Source organism: Lipotes vexillifer, unplaced genomic scaffold, assembly GCF_000442215.2.
Source record: "Lipotes vexillifer unplaced genomic scaffold, Lipotes_vexillifer_v1.1 scaffold318, whole genome shotgun sequence".
Classification (NCBI taxonomy): Eukaryota; Metazoa; Chordata; class Mammalia; order Artiodactyla; family Lipotidae; genus Lipotes; species Lipotes vexillifer.
Window position 1 is genome coordinate 231,553 of NW_006795060.1, and position 21,253 is coordinate 252,805.

Below are 21,253 nucleotides of genomic sequence, written 5' to 3' on the forward strand. Positions count from 1 at the left end.
CTGCACGTCCGGAGCCTGTGCTCCGCAATGGGAGAGGCCACAACAGTGAGAGGCCCGCGTACCGCAAAAAAAACGAAAAAAAAAAAAAAACAAAAATAAAATATTATAATGGGGATTATAAACACTGTAATGGGAAAGGCAATAGTATTTGATGGATAGCTTAGCATTCCACTGTGCAATGAGCAATGATTTAAATACTAGTGTACTGATTCCATTTGGGGTTTTAGCCTCTTACCCGGAGCCCGTGGAAGCGAGGATTACTGTAGAAGAGCTTCATTTGCTCAGGTGGAAGTGGTCCTAGCACCTTCTGAATAGTAAAAAGTTGGTCAATTTCACTTTCTCCAGGAAATAAAGGCTGTCCATCACTAAGCTCCCCAAGAATACAGCCCACGGACCACATATCTACAGACTTGCCATAGGGAGCTCTGAAAAGCAAAGGGAGAGATTATCTTGGCAACTGAAGAAATAAATTTTAATAATTTCCAAATTATTTTGAACTGATTCATGATTTAAAGCATATTTGGGTATTTAAGGAATTAAAAAATACCACATGGACAAAAGTGAGGCTGAAAAAAAGGAAGTATGGATATCAAAGTAAAACTTCAGAACACAAGTGAATAAATCTATGCTAATAAAGCCATCAGTTTAATAAAAATTTAGTTAGTATACACTGATTTGAAATCTATTCATATCCAGATATATTTTGAATATGAATGGATTAATAAACCCTAAATACAGCACACATGTCTGATGAGTTACCACTCACTTGGAGAATGAAATGCTCCCAAGAAATGTATTTTCTAGGTAATTATCCTTTAGCTCTCTAAATGTCAACAAGTTACACTGATCTATTTTTTGAGTTCAGCCTATTAAAATGTACCACTGACTTATGTGTCTTCTTAAACAACAAACACTTAATATTATTTAACCTCTGACTGCACAGAGTCAAAACAGCTAAGATTGTGCTAAACGCTATTGGATTATTTACTTCAATCTATTTATACCCTTTGTTTACGGGACTTTATGACAGGCATTTCCCTCAAAGCATTTTTTCCATTTCTTTAGGGATTTATAGCTATCTTCCAAGGTCTGAGTTTACCAGAAGGCTTTTGGAGTACTACTGTTGCTAATCAGCTATACATGAAAATCTACGTATCCCCAAAAAAGCTTTACATGTATACCGCAATATCTATAGCCTTAAATCAAATTACATAAGGCAGATTAAGAAATCATATTTTTCTTTAGTTTCAAACATAAATTATCTAAGTTTTAAGCAGGGAAAGCCAAAATAAAATATCTGAAAAAAAAAAGGAATTAAAATTCTAGAATGCCATAGTGCTATAGTAGTAATATAAAACTTTTAACAAATACTCTAAAGCACTTTTAACAGAATACAGAATATGTTTCTAGGTAATAAATCATTGTAACAATAAGTCAATATTTTATTTATCTCATTTCCTCCCATAAAAACCCAAGAACCATACTAGGAAACTTCATTTAGATTTTTTTGGTAGCTTGCTGGGAAGGGAAGGATACTGATCTTTCTTTCATACAAGTATAAGAAAGACAAAACTTGTGCTAGATGGAGAAAACTATGGAAAATCTTTACATACCCACCATAAGCTATTTTTCTTCTGTCAACTAATCTGAATAATTTATGCAGCTGTAACTACTTTGAATGTCAAGGACAAAGTCTTGAGAATGTATAAAAACCTGTAAATTCTTCATGTTAACCAAATATCAACTGATTTCAATGGGATTTTTATACAAATAATATGGTTCTTCAACCAGTACTTGACAATCATTTAATTAGTAATATTCAATTTGGCTCAAATTAGTTGGAGTCCCCATCTACTTTTGGTAGCTCCCATATAGCTCTAAACATAACTCAGTTAATGAGCTATAAACATAGCTCAGTTTTCCAGGAGGTATTATTAGGCAGCAAATACTCTCCGAAGTTTCATAATAAGGCTGTCCTCAGAATGAACTCCTCAGGGACATCTTATAGACAAAACCATATTATAATGAGTCCCTCTACCATACTTGAATCCTCAGATGGCGTTCTAAGAATGATTTACTTCGTACTCATTTCTTCTTTGGCAAATCCTGTCCAGGAATTTCAAACTCCCAATCCCTCCCAAAAGAATGAACAGATGAATGGACTACACATTAGAGTGAGTCCAGACAGAGGTACACAGAAGAAACATAGACAACACAAAAGAAAATCAATCCTAAATCCAAGGTGAAAAATGAGCACAGAAATTCTAAAATCTATCCACACAAGGAGGGATAATAAAGTGACTAGCCACCATTTATTTCACAGGATGAAGCACAAGCTTTTGACTTAAAAAAAAAAAAGGTAAAGCTTTCAATAACCGACACCAATAGTTCTCATAGGCTCTAGGTCAGCAATGAAACAAGATTTAACGCCAAATGGTTGGTAGACCCTGGGAAATCAATTGTTAACTTCAAAATAAATCCTCAGTGAGAACCTGCTGCATAGTACAGGGAACTCTACTTCACTGTACAGTAGAAACGAACACAACATTGTAAAACAATTACACCCCAATAAAAATTTTTTTTTAAATAAGAAAATCAACTGACCACAAGTGTAAAAAAATAAAAATAAAAATAAACCCTCAGTGGGGTGGTGGTGGGATGAAATGGGAGACTGGGATTGACATATATATACACTAATATGTATAAAATAGATAACTAATAAGAATCTGCTGTGTAAAAAATAAATAAAATAAACCCTCAGTGAGTAGCTTAAACATATAGTCATCATGATTTTCAGAAGAAATACAGAAATTTATATTTCTATTATATAAAAAGTACCTTTATTTATTAAAAAAATTTTTAATTGAAGTATAGTTTACAATGTTGTAAAAAATATCTTTTAAAAATTAAATTTCTCATGTCCCCTAGATACATGTATGGCGCACTAAAGAAAAGAGATGAAACCTATAATAATTCATGCACTGGTCATCATTACCACCATATCTAATTTTATTTGTAGAGTGTGTCTTCCTCAATTCTTTGATGGTCCCAAAGAAGGAAATACGATCTAGGAAAAATAAGAAAATACTACAACTACGATAGGTAGAGAATTATCAGTGAAACTATGTGATGGAGATCAAGACTACAGGTCCTTTCTTAGGTTCTGAAGTTAAAACATATTAAGAGGGAGAAGTATCTTATCAGAAAATGCTTTTCTGGTGTTGACAGGTGAATGAAATACCACTGAAAGTGGAAGGGTGGCACAAAGTGGATGGATGTGGCAGTGTTGCTGAGAAAATCATCAATGTACTAGTCTGGAAAGCCATTTATCATCAAACAGGATTTACAATGTTTGGAAAGAAAATAGCAGTAGGTTCAATATTTACAGAAAAGTGGCTAGGCATAAGAGATACTCCTTAAGTATCTGCTGAATGAATGAATGAATACATGGACAAACAGATAAACCGGAATGTCAAACTCTGTGGATATCCACATTCTTAATGAGGAGGACTATTAACAAAGATGGCAGCAATAATTCCCCCCCATTTCCATACACCTGCCACTTTGTAATGTGACTCTGCCACTCCTCCCATCAAGAGGCGAAGTTTATTCCTCCATCCCTTGAATCAGGGCTTAGACAAGTAACGTGCTTTGGCCAATTAGGCAAAAGTCATACAAAGAGGCTTGAAAACCACCTTTGCTTTTGGGCTTGCCCTCTGCTCAGGGAATTCTTCTGCTATTATATGAAGAAACTTGGACTAACGCACTGGAGGATGAGTCCCCATGGAACAGAGATAGTTTGTCCCAGCTGAGGCCCTAAACCAACCAGCCTCCAGATGACCTGCTGACTGTAGCTATATGAGCAACTCCAGTTGAGACCAGCAGAAGAATCATCCAGTTGAACTCAAACAGCTGACTCCCTCAACCCGATGGCACCCAGAATTGTGAGCAAATAAAATGGTGCTTGCTTTATGTCACTAAGTTTTTAGGTGGTTTGCTATACTGCAATAGGTAACTGGTATTTAGTTAACTCAAGTTCTTATCTTCCACAGATAATCCCAAAGTTAACAATAGAGGATCAGCAAATATGTAGATGTCACTCTATTCTGGGAAGGTAACTCACCCAAGTAAGAGTTCTGGGGACCGATACCACCTGGTGGCCACATATTCTGTATAATTAGCATTATTGCCTTCTGATAGATTCCGAGCAAAACCTGAAAGATAGCAAAGCCCAAAGGTGTAATTTTGAAAAAGAATTAATTTCATGTTGACAAAATATTTCAGGGCTATTAATACCTTAAAGGAACATCAAAAGAATATAATGATTGTTACTGAATGGGCTGTTTATTAACAGTGTCCTTGTCATTTAAAAAAGTTAGTCCATTGTTCATTCGTCAATTAAAATATACAGTGTATTCACTACAAAACCAGCCTCTCCTCTCTGATAAAGACATCTATGTTTTCAAAGTCATTGCATGCTTTTACAAGCATTCAGAGCTTTTCCAATAAGTGTAAACCTTAGAAACAAAATGAAGACTCCACAAGAGCCAGAAGTCAAAGCTAAATTAGCATGTCGCAGATAGTCATTAATTCTGCTATGTGGGACCTTAGATAGTATTTGTATATCTATTGGTGCTGATCAGCTCGGCCATTATGTAAACAACTATCCGTAGGGTTTGGCAATGATGGACACAAAGCAGGCTAAAATGATTTTTATCTCCTAATGTGACTGAGAAGCATATTAGGGATATCTTAATTACCTTACAGACTCTATTGCTACCCACCCCTCGCAAGTAACAACCCTTTCAAAAGGTTTTGGGGCCACAAAATAAACTGGCAAGTAGGTTAATTACCCATCTAACTCACCAAAAGCAATATAGGTTCACTGCAAATAGTTACAGAGAACCAGAATATTAAAATTAAAGGTAAAAGTTAAGGTGTATGTCAGTTTCAAGAAATAGAAAATAGTGTTAAAGTGGAACAGTAAAAAAAAAAAAAAAAAACAGCAAAAACAAACCCCGTAACTTCAGTTAATCGTTCAACACTTCTTTATAAGACATATTTGGAAGAAATATTCATATTTTTTAGTGGGATTCTTCAAGCCAGACAAAGGAGCTACACACTCTGGGAGGGAAAACAATGAGGAGGTTCTTGGTGGGGATGTGCAGGGCACAGAATGCCATATGTGGGGCCATCATGTGGAACTTCCCGACCGTTTAAAGCTGTCTTTTCTTTAAGAAATGATGCTAGACTAAGGATACTTTTTTCCTATTATTAACCATTCTATATGCATCTTTTTTATTTATAACTTGCTTGACAAATTTCAGCTCCTAAGTACTTCTTAAGATGTTTAGGTACAGCAGGAATCTTCTTTGCAATATTTTTTTTAAATTAATATATTTTTATTTTTTTGGCTGCATCGGGTCTTAGTTGCAGCACGCAGGCTCTTTGCTGCAGCACGTGGGCTCCTCTCTAGTTGTGGCGTGCGGGCTCCAGAGTGCGTGGGCTCTGTAGTTTGTGGCACGCGGGCTCTCTAGTTGAGGCACGCAAGCACAGTAGCTGTGGTGCGAGGGCTTAGTTGCCACATGGCATGTGGGATCTTAGTTCCCTGACCAGGAATCGAACCTGCATCCCCTGCATTCTTAACCACTGAACCACTGGAAGGAGGATTCTTAACCACTGAACCACCAGGGAAGTCCCCCACTGAACATTCAAAGGGAATAAACAGAATCATTCTAAAAATGTCTTTTAACCTTACAGATATATAACTATTGCATATATACAATACATATGTATTTACATAGTTATATTTTCAGTGTTTATGATTATGCCTGAAACAATTTCTATCAATATTTAAAATATTAAAAAATTTTTTATCTAACTCAAGTCAGAAGGCCATAGTGGTATTTTCTGGAAAATTTTTTCTCTGAGGTCATTAAGTACTGGGCTTATGAATACATGCACATGTATGTATTTGCTTTGAATTCTCATTCAACAAATACTGCATGATGAATTTTTTAAAATAGTAGACAATACTATGCAAAGAGAGTAGAACTCTTCCCACAATCAATTTTTTAATATACAACCCAAAAGAATGTTCATTTGCTAATTTAAGTCAAAAGATAAAAAATACTTTTAATACACCTGTAAAAGCTACCTAAGTGCTATATTAAATTAATTCTGTACTTACAGGGCTCAATTTCTTTTTAACTTACCAAAGTCACACAGTTTCAAAACATCATTGTGGCTGATTAAGAGATTTTCTGGTTTTATATCTGGAGTATCAAGATTAAAAAACAATTATTAAAAAATGTTCCATGTACTGCTGATTGATACTGTTAGAGCACTGTAATGGCACCTAATAGAAATATCCAGAGTAATATGAATAGAAAACTGTGGCAGTGAAAAGCAGAGTAACACATTTTATGCTGGTACACAAAAGTTCCAATTAATTTTTTTTTGAAAAACATGCAGACCACCATTTCAAAAATATTTTTCCCCTTAAATCTTAAAGGCATTAACTGGACCTCTGAAAGGAATTTAAAAATGATTAAATCTAGGCTACCATATTTTAAGGAACTATTTTTACTTTATAAAATACTAATAATACAAATTTTTGGAGATAGACTATAAACTGTTTACACCCACAAGATACTTTAAAAACATATATGAGAGTAAGTAGGTAGCATTATATTTACTGGAGAAAAAAATACAAATAAGATACATTGTTCGTTATGATTTTCTGTATACTTTCTATAATTATATATCTCTTTAGGTTTTCTACGATGTGGTTCACAATCATAAATGTCTAGGGCTGAAGCTATGATGGATGAGTCAAGATAAGGTTTCTCATTTATTCCGTGGATCTTTTGAAGATGTGGTGGGAGTTAAGGAGTAGAAATACACAGAAAATGCAGTTTAATTCCCTCCCTTTGGAGGCATCTCACAATTCTATTTTTAGAGTGCCCATCATCTATATTATATGGTAGAAGTGAAAATGGAGAAAGGGAAGAGGTAGGAGTGAGATCTGTAGATTTCAGAATCATGGTTTCTGAATTAATCCACAACCATTAATTGACTATACAATTAACCAAATCTCAGTATCACTATGGAAATGCAGCTAAATCAGTTTCTTAATATCCTCAAACTGTAGTAGAGACTGTTATTAGAATCATTACCCTAGACACTAGATGTCCAGGTGACCAAGACATCTCTCCATGCTGCCAACAACCTTCATAATGTAACTGCTATGAAAGTCAAATGCAAGAGAAATACAAACTGTCTCTTTCCAGAAATAATAGGAGTTGGCATTCATCACATGACCTTTAAGCTATTCTTAAAGTGAGGCTTTTTTTTTTTTTTTTTTTTTGTGCGGCCACGGCTCATGGGCCCAGCTGCTCCACGGCATGTGGGATCTTCCCGGACCGGGGCACGAACCCGTGTCCCCTGCATCGGCAGGCAGACTCTCAACCACTGTGCCACCAGGGAAGCCCAAAGTGAGGCTATTTTTAAAGTGATATCCTTGTGTGTCTGTTTAGATAAATTAAAATGTAGTATTCATTTGTCTGATAATTCAAAGATAAGAAGTGGATACTGCAACATTTTCTGACTAACATCTTTTAGCTTCATTATTGTATCAATTTGTGTCCCTTGAATGCAAGAGATTATCAGGAAAAGATAAATGGTATAGATTAAAGATCTTGCTGAGCAAGTAATTTCCCTTTTACTGCTATAAACCACCCACTTTATGGCAATAAAGGACAAAATAGAACAGTTTATGGAAGTATAATCATGGCCTTTATGCAAGGTTCATCATACCTACAACCTGCAAACAATGGGCACTTTTCATGAACAGGTAGGGAAAATCAGGAGGTAAAGGTACATACTAGAGATCTTGGTCTAAGAGGAAATGAGAAGTGACTGTCAATGGGGGCCAGTGACTTAGCACCATGTCTAAAGCCTGATTCTGGCTTGTTTCATATTACCTGCTCTACCTGCAGGACCAAAAGGCAATGGGCAGGGTAGTTCCCCTGCAAGTAAGCTTCAAAGTTTCCATTTGTTGAGTTCGTTTTATCACTAGGTGCTTCTGCTGTTGAAAGCGGATCTGGTTTTACAAACACAGAGATCTCACCATAATATCCAAATAAATGTGCAGTCCATCCTTTTGGTGATACAAAAGGAGACTTGGAGCCCAAACAATGTCTCATATCCTATACTTTCAAAATGTATTAATTTAAATGGAATGTCAGTGCCTGTGTGAAATATTTTGTTAACTTTATTTGATATTTTAATATTTCCATTTCAAAAATTCCATACTTACCTCGATGAACAATATCATTCTTATGGCACCAGTGAATAGCTTTGATTAGCTGATAGATATAACTTTTTACTTTTTCAGGTGGAACTCCATTTGGCATTTCTTCCAGCAATTCAAGCATATTCTAAAAATTAAATAGAAAGCCAATGATCTCCAAAATTAGGTGGCCCATAAATCATGTATTAACAATTTAAAAAAGCACCTTGGATGATAATTCATCTAATACACAGCATGCATTTTTTAAAAATTGTTTTGCTTTCCATCTACAATCTTTCTCATGAAGCAGCATATTGTATTAAATCAAGGTTCTCTTTAAAAAGAAATTCCATTTTTACTACTCCCCAATGCTATCTCAAATAATAACCCTGTGCTCTTTTCACTCTCCCTAAAATCTATCAGGCATCATTTTAGCCTAATTTCGAGGGAAAAACAACACAGAGTAGAGAAAAGACACTGTAATGTATAGAGGAGAGGGGAAACAGTCATTTTAACATAGTGCACTGTGCATATCCAATAGAACTTTGCAATAAAATCAAGCCTTGAAATATTTCTGGGAGACGTGGAAAATATTCTTAAATGATCCCTAAGTTTAGCAGTGATCAATATAATCAGAACAAATATTTAAACAGGCTACAAAATATGGTTGAAATAAAAATTCACAGACTCCAAACAAACCAATATTCAAAAATCTTAATCTGGAGTCAGAGACCATTCTAAAACTCATGCACGTTTTTTATTTATTTAATTTTTTTAATTTTTATTTATTTTTTTTTTTGCGGTATACGGGCCTCTCACCGTCGTGGCCTCTCCCCTTGCGGAGCACAGGCTCCAGACGCACAGGCTCAGCGGCCATGGCTCACAGGCCCAGCCGCTCCATGGCATGTAGGATCTTCCCGGACCGGGGCACAAACCCATGTCCCCTACATTGGCAGGCGGACTCCCAACCACTGCGCCACCAGGGAAGCCCCATGCACATTTTTAAAGTAGAAATTCCACTTAACCAATTTTTGCTGAATTTCCAGATTAACTAAATATTCTCCATTCCCTCTGTAAAGCATAAGACTAAGGTCTACAGCATGATTAGAGCTTATTGTTTGTAGATGACCATCTAGGACAGCAGTTCTCAAAGTGTGATCTGTGGATCTCGGAGGAGGGGGGCGGTCTCAGAGGACCCATAAAGTCAAAACTATATTCATGACAGCACTCAGTTATTTGTCTTTTTCACTGTGTTGGTATTTACACTGATGGCACAAAGCAATGATGGGTAAACTGGTGGTACCTTAGCATGAATCAAGGCATTGCATTCTTCAATGCCATAATCTTACAGTTAAAAAAAAAAAAAAAAGGCCAATTTTAGTAAAGGATGTCTTTGATGAAGCAGTAAAAATTATTACTTTTACTAAATTTCAGTTCTTGAGTACATGTCTTTTTAGGAATCTACATGATAAAATGAGGAATACGCATAAAGCACTTCTGCTGCATATCAAAATATGATAGCTGTCATGGGGAAAAGCACTTGGGTAACAGAGTTATAAACTGAACTAGTCATTTTTCTTCGGGTACACCATTTTTACTTGAAAGAATGACTGATACACAGGCATTTATGTTAACATGTAATGGGTCTATTATTATTTTTAAATGAATTAATATTTTTATATTGCTCAGTTTTGACTTCTAATATGATAAACATTAATAGATAAAACTCACATAAATACAAAGCTCTTAGGGTTCCCAATAATGTTAAGACTGTAAATGGAGTCCTAAGACCAAAAAGTTGCTGCTCTACTACAACTTTACAATGTTGTTCCCACCAGTCAAGTTGTATTCATACAAACAATCAGGTGTTTATAATACTCCCGTATGTATTTATAACAGATGCACTTGTTATTTTAATATAATTAAATATCATATAAACCAATGAAATAATGTTTTTAAAAAAGATATTTGCTGTTTACAAGAAAATGAAGTTTAATACTTTGAAAAGACATAATAAAGGAAAGCTACCACACATAATGCTATCTAATCAATTGTGAGTGCAACAACTATAAAACACTGGCAAGGGATGGTGGTGTGGTACAGATTCTTCACTGAAACTAATTTGCAATTTTTTTTGTTTTTTAGCATCTTTATTGGAGTATAATTGCTTTACAATGTTGTGTTAGTTTCTGCTGTAATAACAAAGTGAATCAGCTATACGTATACATATATCCCCCTATCCCCTCCCTCTTGCATCTCCCTGGCACCCTCCATATCCCACTCCTCTAGGTGGTCACAAAGCACCGAGCTGATCTCCCTGTGCTATGCGGCTGCTTCCCACTAGCTAGCTATTTTACGTTTGGTAGTGTACATATGTCCATGCCACTCCCTCACTTCGTCCCAGCTTACCCTTCCCACTCCCCATGTCCTCAAGTCCATTCTCTACGTCTGTGTCTCTATTCCTGTCCTGCCCCTCAGTTCATCAGAACCTTTTTTTTTCTTTTTTTTAGATTCCATACATATGTGTTAGCATACAGTATTTGTTTTTCTCTTTCTGACTTACTTTACTCTGTATGACAGACTCTAGGTCCATCCACCTCACTACAAATAGCTCAATTTTGTTTCTCTTTATGGCTGAGTAATATTCCATTGTATATATGTTACCACATCTTCTTTATCCCTTCATCTGTCGATGGACATTTAGGGTGCTTCCATGTCCTGGCTATTGTAAATAGTGCTACAATGAACATTGTGGTCCATGACTCTTTGAATTATGGTTTTCTCAGGGTATATTCCCAGTAGTGGGATTGCTGGGTTGTATGGTATTTCTGTTTTTAGATTTTTAAGGAACCTCCATACAGTTCTCCATAGTGGCTGCATCAATTTATATTCCCACTAACAGTGCAAGAGGGTTCCCTTTTCTCCACACCCTCTCCAGCACTTATTCTTTGTAGATTTTTTGATGATGGCCATTCTGACCGGTATGAGGTGATACCTCATTGTAGTTTTGATTTGCATTTCTCTAATGATTAGTGATGTTGAGCAGCTTTTGATGTGTTTGTTGGTAATCTGTATATCTTCTTTGGAGGAATGTCTATTTAGGTCTTATTGCACATTTTTGGATTGGGTTGTTTGTTTTTTTGATATTGAGCTGCATGAGCTGCTTGTATATTTTGGAGATTAATCCTTTGTCAGCTGCTTCATTGGCAAATATTTTCTCCCACTCTGAGGATTGTCTTTTCGTCTTGTTTATGGTTTCCTTTGCTGGGCAAAAGCTTTTAAGTTTAATTAGGTCCCATTTGTTTATTTTTGTTTTTACTTCCATTTCTCTGGGAGGTGGGTGAAAAAGAATCTTGCTGTGGTTTATGTCATAGAGTGTTCTGCCTATGTTTTCCTCTAAGAGTTCTATAGTGGCTGGCCTTACATTTAGGTCTTTAATCCATTTTGGGTTTATTTTTGTGTACGGTGTTAGGAAGTGTTCTAATTTCATTCTTCTACATGTAGCTGTCCAGTTTTCCCAGCACCACTTATTGAAGAAGCTGTCTTTTCTCCATTGTATATTCTTGCCTCCTTTATCAAAGATAAGGTGACCATATGTGCGTGGGTTTATCTCTGGCTTTCTATCCTGTTTCATTGATCTATATTTCTGTTTTTGTGACAGTACCATACTGTCTTGATTACTGTAGCTTTGTAGTATAGTCTTTTCTTTCTCAAGATTGCTTTGTCTATTCGGGGTCTTTTGTGTTTCTATAAAAATTGTGAAATTTTTTGCTCCAGTTCTGTGAAAAGTGCCACTGGTAGTTTGATAGGGATTGTACTGAATCTGTAGATTGCTTTGGGTAGTATAGTCATTTTCACAATGTTGATGCTTACAATCCAAGAACATGGTATATCTCTCCATCTGTTTGTATCATCTTTAATTTCTTTCATCAGTGTCTTATACTTTTCTGCATACAGGTCTTCTGTCTCCTTAGGTAGGTTTGTTCCTGGGTATTTTATTCTTTTTGTTGCAATGGTAAATGGGAGTGTTTCCTTAATTTCTCTTTCAGATTTTTCGTCATTAGTGTATAGGAATGCAAGAGATTTCTGTGCATTAATTTTGTATCCTGCTACTTTACCAAATTCATTGATTAATTCTAGTAGTTTTCTGGTAGCATCTTTAGGATTCTCTGCATATAGTATCATATCATCTGCAGTGACAGTTTTACTTCTTCTTTTCCGATTTGGATTTTTTTCTTCTCTGATTGCTGTGCCTAAAACTTCCAAAACTATGTTGAATAATAGTGGTGAGAGTGGGCAACCTTGTCTTGTTCCTGATCTTAGAGGAAATGGTTTCAGTTTTTCACCATTGAGAACCATGTTGGCTGTGGGTTTGTCATATATGGCCTTTATTTTGTTGAGGTTAGTTCCCTCTGTGCCTACTTTCTGGAGGGTTTTTATCGTGAGTGTTGAATTTTGCCGAAAGGTTTTTCTGCATCTAATGAGATTATCATATGGATTTTATCCTTCAATTTGTTAGTATGGTGTACCACATTAATTGATTTCATATATTTAAGAATCCTTGCATTCCTGGGATAAACCCCACTTGATCATAGTGTGTGATCCTTTTAATGTGCTGCTGGATTCTGTTTGCTAATATTTTGTTGAGGATTTTTGCATCTATGTTCATCAGTGATATTAGTCTGTAGTTTTCTTTTTTGTGACATCTTTGCCTGGTTTTGTTATCAGGGTGATGGTGGCCTCGTAGAATGAGTTTGGGAGTGTTCCTCCCTCTGTTATATTTTGGAAGAGTTTCAGAAGGTTAGGTGTTAGCTCTTCTCTCAGTGTTTGACAGAATTCGCCTGTTAAGCTATCTGTTCCTTGGTTTTTGTTTGTTGGAAGATTTTTTCTTTTAAGCGTTTTGGTCATTTTTAGTTAAAGAAAAACAGCCTTTTTCAAGGGCAACAAAGTGAACTCAAAGTCAGAAGCAAACAGGGTGTGTGGGCTTCTCACAGTCTCTTGCTCCATAAACCTGGATGTGATTTTCCTCCTGGAAAATCAGGTGCGACTGGCCAGAAGAGGGATGACTTTGGTGGGGTAGGTGGAGCTGCAGCCAGATTGGTCTGAGAGGGCTCTAAGGTGACTTCCATATGCCAGCCAGTTGACATGATTAACGCTATTATTCTTGAGGGGCAGTAAATTAAGGAATGATGCAGGAAGCCAAGACAGCGGCTTATTTGGTTGGTTCTCAATCACAATCAGGAAATAGTCTTTATCTGGTGCAACCATAATTTCATTTGCCTTGGAGCGAATTCGAAGGAAGTTGAGGTCATTCTGGGGGTCAATTTCACGCACGGTGCTCCAGACCTTCTAGATGAAGTTGTGCATGAGGTTGGCGTACTGTGTGGTGTTGGGATTGTCCATGGTGCTCTTGATGGGAATGCCTTCTCTGTTCACCACGATGATTCCCTGCCCACCCTTCTGGTTCTGAAGTCGCTTTGGTGTCTCCTCCACCTCTACCATCTTGGACCGATCCAGTAGCTCCACGTCACCAGCCCTCAGCTCAGTCCCTGCTGGAAAATTTTTAATCACAGTTTCAATTTCCTTACTTGTGACTGGTCTGTTCATATTTTCTATTTCTTCCTGTTTCAGTCTTGGCAGGTTGTACTTTCCTAAGAAACTGTCCATTTCTCCCAGGTTGTCCATTTTATTGGCATATACTTGCTTGTAGTAATCTCTAATGATTCTTTGTATTTCTGCAGTGCCAGTTGTTACTTCTCCTTTTTCATTTCTAATTCTCTTGATTTGAGTCTTCTCCCTTTTTTTCTTGATGAGTCTGGCTAATGGTTTATCAACGTTGTTTACCTTCTCAAAAACCAGCTTTTAGTTTTATTGATCATTGCAATCGTTTCCTTCGTTTCTTTTTCATTTATTTCTGATCTGATCTTTATGATTTCTTTCCTTCTGCTAACTTTGGGGTTTTTTTGTACTTCCTTCTCTGATTGCTTTAGGTATAAGGTTAGGTTGTTTGAGATTTTTTTTGTTTCTTGAGGTAGGCTTGTATTGCTATAAACTTCCCTCTTAGAACTGCTTTTGTTGCATCCCACAGGTTTTGGGTCGCCGTGTTTTCATTGTCATTTGTTTCTAGGTATTTTTCGATCTCCTCTTTGATTTCTTCAGTGATCTCTTGGTTATTTAGTAGCATATTGCTTAGCCTCCACGTGTTTGTATTTTTTACAGTTTTTTTCCAGTAACTGATATCTAGTCTCATAGCGTTGTGGTCAGAAAAGATACTTGATACGATTTTAATTTTCTTAAATTTACCAAGGCTTGATTTGTGACCCAAGATATGATCTATCCTGGAGAATGTTCCATGAGCACTTGAGAAGAATGTGTATTCTGTTGGATGGAATGCCCTATAAATATCAATTAAGTCCATCTTGTTTAATATTTCATTTAAAGCTTGTGTTTCCTTATTTATTTTCATTTTGGATGATCTGTCCACTGGTGAAAGTGGGGTGTTTAAGTCCCCTACTATGACTGTGTTACTTTCGATTTCCCCTTTTATGGCTGGTAGCATTTGCCTTATATATTGAGGTGCTCCTATGTTGGCTACATAAATATTTACAATTGTTATATCTTTTTCTTGGATTGACCCCTTGATCATTATGTAGTGTCCTTCTTTGTCTCTTCTAATAGTCTTTATTTTAAAATCTATTTTGTCTGATATGAGAATTGCTACTCCAGCTTTGATTTCCATTTGAACGGAATATCTTTTTCCATCCCCTCACTTTCAGTCTGTATGTGTCCCTAGGTCTGAAGTGGGTCTCTTGTTGTCTGCATATATACGGGTCTTGTTTTTGTATCCATTCAGCCAGTCTACGTCTTTTGGTTGGAGCATTTAATCCATTTACATTTAAGGTAATTATTGATATGTATGCTCCTATTACCATTTTCTTAATTGTTTTGGGTTTGTTATTGTAGGTCTTTTCCTTCTCTTGTGTTTCCTGCCTAGAGAAGTTCCTTTAGCATTTGTTTGTAAAGCTGGTTTGGTGGTGCTGAATTTTCTCAGCTTTTGCTTGTCTGTAGAGGTTTTAATTTCTCTCTCGAATCTGAATGAGATCCTTGCTGGGTACAGTAATCTTGGTTGTAGGTTTTTCCCTTTCATCACTTTAAATATGTCCTGCCCCTCCCTTCTGGATTGCAGAGTTTTTGCTGAAAGATCAGCTGTTAATCTTATGAGGATTCCCTTGTATGTTATTTGTTGTTTTTCCCTTGCTGCTTTTAATATTTTTTCTTTGTATTTAATTTTTGATAGTTTGATTAATATGTGTCTTGGCGTGTTTCTCCTTGGATTTATCCTGTATGGGACTCTCTGTGCTTCCTGGACTTCATTAACTATTTCCTTTCCCATATTAGGGAAGTTTTCAACTATAATCTCTTCAAATATTTTCTCAGTCCCTTTCTTTTTCTCTTCTTCTTCTGGAACCCCTATAATTCGAATGTTGGTGCATTTAATGTTGTCCCAGAGGTCTCTGAGACTGTCCTCAATTCTTTTCATTCTTTTTTCTTTATTCTGCTCTGCAGTAGTTATTTCCACTATTTTATCTTCCAGGTCACTTATCCGTTCTTCTGCCTCACTTATTCTGCTATTGATTCCTTCTAGACAATTTTTAATTTCATTTATTGTGTTGTTCATCATTGTTTGTTTGTTGTTTAGTTTCTCTAGGTCCTTGTTAAACGTTTCTTGTATTTTCTCCATTCTATTTCCCAGATTTTGTAACATGCTTACTATCATTACTCTGAATTCTTTTTCAGGTAGACTGCCTATTTCCTCTTCATTTGTTTGGTCTGGTGGGTTTTTACCTTGCTCCTTCATCTGCTGTGTATTTCTCTGTCTTCTCATTTTGCTTAACTTACTGTGTTTGGGGTATCCTTTTCACAGTCTGCAGGTTCGTAGTTCCCACTGTTTTTGGTGTCTGCCCCCAGTGGGTAAGGCTGGTTCAGTGGGTTGTGTAGGCTTCCTGATGGAGGGAACTAGTGCCTATGTTCTGGTGGATGAGGCTGGATCTTGTCTTTCTGGTGGGCAGGACCGTGTCTGGTGGTGTGTTTTGGGGTGTCTGTGAACTTATTATGATTTTAGGTAGCCTCTCTGCTAATGGGTGGGGTTGTGTTCCTGTCTTGCTAGTTGTTTGGCATGGGGTGTCCAGCACTGTAGCTTGCTGGTCGTTGAGTGGAGCTGGGTCTTAGCGTTGAGACAGACATCTCTGGGAGAGCTCTTGCTGATTGATATTATGTGGGGCCAGGAGGGCTCTGGTGGTCCAATGTCCTGAACTCGGCTCTCCCACCTCAGAGCTCAGGCCTGTCACCCGGCCGGAGCACCAAGACCCTATCAGCCACACGGCTATGTGTCAGGTTAGCCCACTTCAGGGTAGTAGAGGCCAGGGTCAGACCTTGGAAGCTGATGGGGAATGAGGCCGACTCCTGGTCCAGGACAGGGCACAGGTCCAAAGGAGGTGGGGAGGGCGTGTCCTAGGAAACGATTGGGTCAATGCGTCCAGGCTGGGTGGGGGTGGTGCTGGGTAAAGGGAGGCCCAAGGATCTGGATCCAAGAAACTGGATATTTTCCCAAGATTGCCAGGGCCACGAGTCAGGAATCATCATGGAGAGAGGCCAAGGACAGTGCCAGGATCACACAGCTGGTAAATAATGGAGTTTGGCTTAAACTCAGGCCAGTCATCTCTGAAGCGCACATTTTTGTACCCTTATCCTATGCTACTCTCAAAGATTCTCAGCTGAAATAGTCCTGCCCCTGCTTCCTCAGCTCTTTCTGCTTTCCTCCATCCCAATGTGCACAATAATATATTGCAATAAAATGTTTACTTGCCATTCCTTTGCAATGTTTTTAGGTTTTTACTTCACTTTAAAGAAACTGACACAGGATATCATTGATACATTATGGGTAGGATGTATGTAAGAAAACCCATCAGAACTCCAACCAGAAGATCAATACTCAAAAGGCCTTTACCCTGCCTCTAAAGAGAGTGTGGAAAGTGAATGTATATTGATATTTTTTAAGTTAAAACAAAATGTTTAAAGTATATATGCATCATTTTTTAGTGATTCTCCACTCAAATTGTCCTTTTAAATTAACAAATGCACAGGAGGTCCCAAATGCACAGGAGGAATAAGAGGGCTTTGTAATAAAGAACATAAATTGTATGTCTCATTTCATATTCAACTCTAAATTCCTGAGTTATAGAGAGGAATGTCCCCCAATATCCATTCTTCCCTTACTAGAGTAATACAACTTGTAAGTGGATGCCTAAGTGTCCAGAATGAAGAGTACATTTTCTTTCTGCCTTGCAGCTAGTGTGGCCATGCAACTAAGTCCTGGCCAATGGGATGTGATAGCTGGAGCTCCATCTTGACCTTGAGGACAAATTTCAGGGATGGTAGAACAGAAAGGCAGAAGCAACCTGGTTCTCCTATGGCTGTGGAGCAGAGTTACCATACCCGCCTACCTTTGTATTTGTACCTGAGAGAGAAACTTCTATTTTGTTTAAGCCACTGTAATCCTGCGTCTCTGTTACAACCCCCTACCCCTAAGAGTATCTTTCTCCTTGCCCTCTTGAGACTCATTGTCAATCGTTAGGCATCGCCACTGATGGGAGGGTGATGGTCAGCTTCCATTGAAAAACCATAAGGCCAGCACAAGAATCCCAGGCTTGCAGGTCAGAGGACTGGAGTTCTGGTAGCAGCTCTGCCACTTACCAGCAGAGATTGCAGACATTACATAGTGTCTGATACACAGAGGTAATTTCTCCATTTTTCATATGAAATTGTTATTAACCACGAACAATCACCATGAGTAGAACAGAAATAAAAAAGATAACTGAAATAGATCTGTCAGAATTTTATTATTTGGCAGTGAAAACTGCAAACTGCATGATTATTTTTGACAACTAAAAAGTAAGCATCTGATTTTACAGCAATCCTTTTTTATAACTTTTTTTTAAGTATCAAACTTCAGTTTTATTTTGGTGGGAAGTGCCCCTTAGGAAAACACGTAAATTGACACAGAAAAAGAAGCCTTTAAATAGATTTTTGAAAAGAAACATAAAACAGTGTTTTAAAACAACCAAGAGCCTTGTAATATTTTTTCAAGTTTTGCTTGTAATGAAATCACTATATATATATTAATTAGAAAATTAAGTTGTAATGGTTGGATTAATTAAAAAGCCACATTACTGGTCACCCGTCTTGGCAACACTGCTTTTCCTTTCGTAATGATGATGCTGGTGGTGATACTCTGTCATTTATGACATAAAAAACACCTGGGAATTGACTAAGGCAAAGATAAACCTCTCCAGTCTTAATCTTCTTTAGATAATAACAGGAAATCAGGAGGATCCACCTTTACTTACAAAGGAAACCTCTAAAAGTTCTGTCTGACTCCAGTTTATTCTACTCTTGTTAAGGCACTTAGTTCTTGACAATAACCACCTGTGATAAGCCATCTGCTGTCCAAGAAATTCATAGGCACACAATACTGTTTACTGTATCGGACATTTGCCCTTACGTCATATGATTAAAATTGTCACTACCAGTTAACAATTAAAAAAAAAAACTGAAGCAATTACAGAGACAACTTGAACAATGTGTGATTTTTTGCTTTTCTCCCATGCTTCTAATTCCTTACTTGTGGTCTCATCTACCTCCTCAAGCTTTACCTTATGGCTCCTGGCACATCTTCTTCCCTCAGATAAAGCCACGGCACTGGCAATTCACAAAAGGCTGCTTCATGAGCCCACTCGTTAGCTACTCTAGGTCTGATTCAGACACCCATCCTATGCCTGTCATCACTGACAATTTACGTGCCTCTCCCTCAGAGGCCTTGCTTAGGTTTAATTAAAATAAACCAAGTCTAAAAATTACTTGTTGAAGATAGAGTCTAAGACTTCAGAAGCCAAACCAATACATTGTTTAAATTTAAGATTATCTCTCTACAGTTAAATTGTACAAAATCCTTCAATATATTTTCAGGACTTCTAATGATTATGGGTACTACTGTCATTTTTAAAGTCAGATTATGAGCACAATGACAAATCATACTAGATAATAATACTTTCTTCAATAGTATCAGAAACAGCCCTAAATAAAAGAATGAGGCAAATCTCTATTGCATCAGTGACTTACTTTTTCAACATACTCAAACACCAAGTACAATTTCCCCCTCCGACGAAAGGCTTCCTTTAACTCCACAATGTTTTCCTGCTTGAGAGTACGAAGCATTTTAAGCTCTCGTAAAGTCGTTTCCTTGACTTCTTCATTTTCTAGAATGTAAACAATGGTGAATAGAGTAAAATTAAAGCTTTCAAACCACTATTCAAAAAATTCTAAGAACATTGAAAACATACCAATTTCACTTTCCACTTTGAGTACTTCTGCATAAGAAGTCCAAGGATGGAATATTCAATATCACATTTTCTTGTTCAAAGGATCAAGAAAAAGAAACTTAAAGAAAAAAAGGCTTACTTGACCAGCATGAACCTAATTTTCTGCTTGTATTTTCTTATACTCCTTACTGCAAAGTATATATGTAAAACAGACTTATAGATACGACATATAAATGCACTGTCATTTTAACCCTAACACTACATACTGAGGAAGAAGGAGTTTAAAAGGGTAAAAAGGAATTGACCACATCAGTGTGCAGAGAAGCCTTTATGCAACATCTGTAGCAGTTGGTATTTTAAAGTTTGGCCTGAAGCTTTGGCTTAAAAGAGTACTTTATTCCCCAGGCTGCATGTGAGTCACCTCTGTAAGCAGAGGTCATATGCCAGGCATGCACAATGCAGGTCACAGTCAAGCTGCAGGGAACTCTAAGGGTGTCTGATCTTCTCTTTGAACAGCGGCTGCTGCATGTTCCTGCTGTCCTCCTTTGGCACGTCCGTCTGTCCATCCCAGGTAGTGTAGCTGTACTGGGATGGAGAACTTATGCTGAGCCAATACACCCTTTCGTATCATCAACTCCACTCATGATAACCCCCACAGACACAGAGGAAGGACAGAAGTCACATTAACTCTAATGGATCAATTGGCATGGGAGCAGGGAAGGCAATATTTCATGTTAAAGGAGTTTTTATAATAGCTTTAGATTTAACCAGGAAATTCTAACCGTCATGTTTACATATGTATATACAAGGAAGGATATAGGTTCATAATCCCTTATCTGCATTCCAAAAACCAAAAAAAAAAAAAAAATCAGTCTAAAAATTGAATACTGTTTCTAACTTTAAGGCAAATCTCTTTAGAGGCAAATCCTGAACTAATACGAGACCACTGACAGTCTTTGTTTATCCTACTTAGTATGAATATTCATATATTGCGCTGTAGAAATAATACCTGATTACAGGATGCTAAAGTGACATGCCATATTTCCATTCTAAAATCTAAAAGTTATGAATTCTAGAATACATTTGGCCCCAAGGTTTTGGGTAATGGTCAGAATCCTAGCTTGAAAGTCTAAGCTGTGTAACCCTCAAGTTCAGGCATGTCTGGGAAGGTAGAAAATAGTTTGGGGACAGGGACGAGAAAGATGAAGACGCCTTCAAGGAAGAAATGTTTCCTAAGCAAGATACACAAGAGAAAAGAACCTAAATGGGGCCAAAGGGGGAGGGGAGATCCTAAATGCAGTACCAGGAGTACTTCTCAGATTATGGTCGCACCTCGCAGTGCGGGATCTTAGTTCCCAGACCAGGAATTGAACCCGGGCCCAGCAGTGAAAGTGCCAGGTCCTAACTACTGGACCGCCAGGGAATTCCCCTAATCCCCATTCAAACTGAGTTTAAAGAAAAGAGACTATAACAAAACCATGGGCTTTGCAGTAGCCCCAGAATATCTGTAACAAACAGAAAACAAAGTCAACACTCCTTTGTGAAATGGTTACACAAGGGAAATATTCTCCCTACTTCAAGA

General features: G+C 37.3%; 1 protein-coding gene and 1 pseudogene across 1 annotated transcript in view; both read right to left on the bottom strand.

The window, feature by feature from the left end:
- The window catches only part of CDKL5 (cyclin dependent kinase like 5), a 126,571-nt gene that overhangs the window by 41,865 nt on the left and 63,453 nt on the right, over nt 1-21,253 (bottom strand). Inside the window, exons 4-8 of the mRNA XM_007467401.1 lie at nt 19,472-19,608; nt 8,321-8,441; nt 6,216-6,275; nt 4,124-4,214; nt 236-425 (exon numbers count right to left, since the gene is read on the bottom strand). Of these exons, the coding sequence (XP_007467463.1) occupies nt 236-425; nt 4,124-4,214; nt 6,216-6,275; nt 8,321-8,441; nt 19,472-19,608 (599 nt within the window). The remainder of the gene's footprint in view (nt 1-235; nt 426-4,123; nt 4,215-6,215; nt 6,276-8,320; nt 8,442-19,471; nt 19,609-21,253) is intronic.
- LOC103084274 (dynein light chain roadblock-type 1 pseudogene) lies at nt 13,331-13,795 on the bottom strand (annotated as a pseudogene).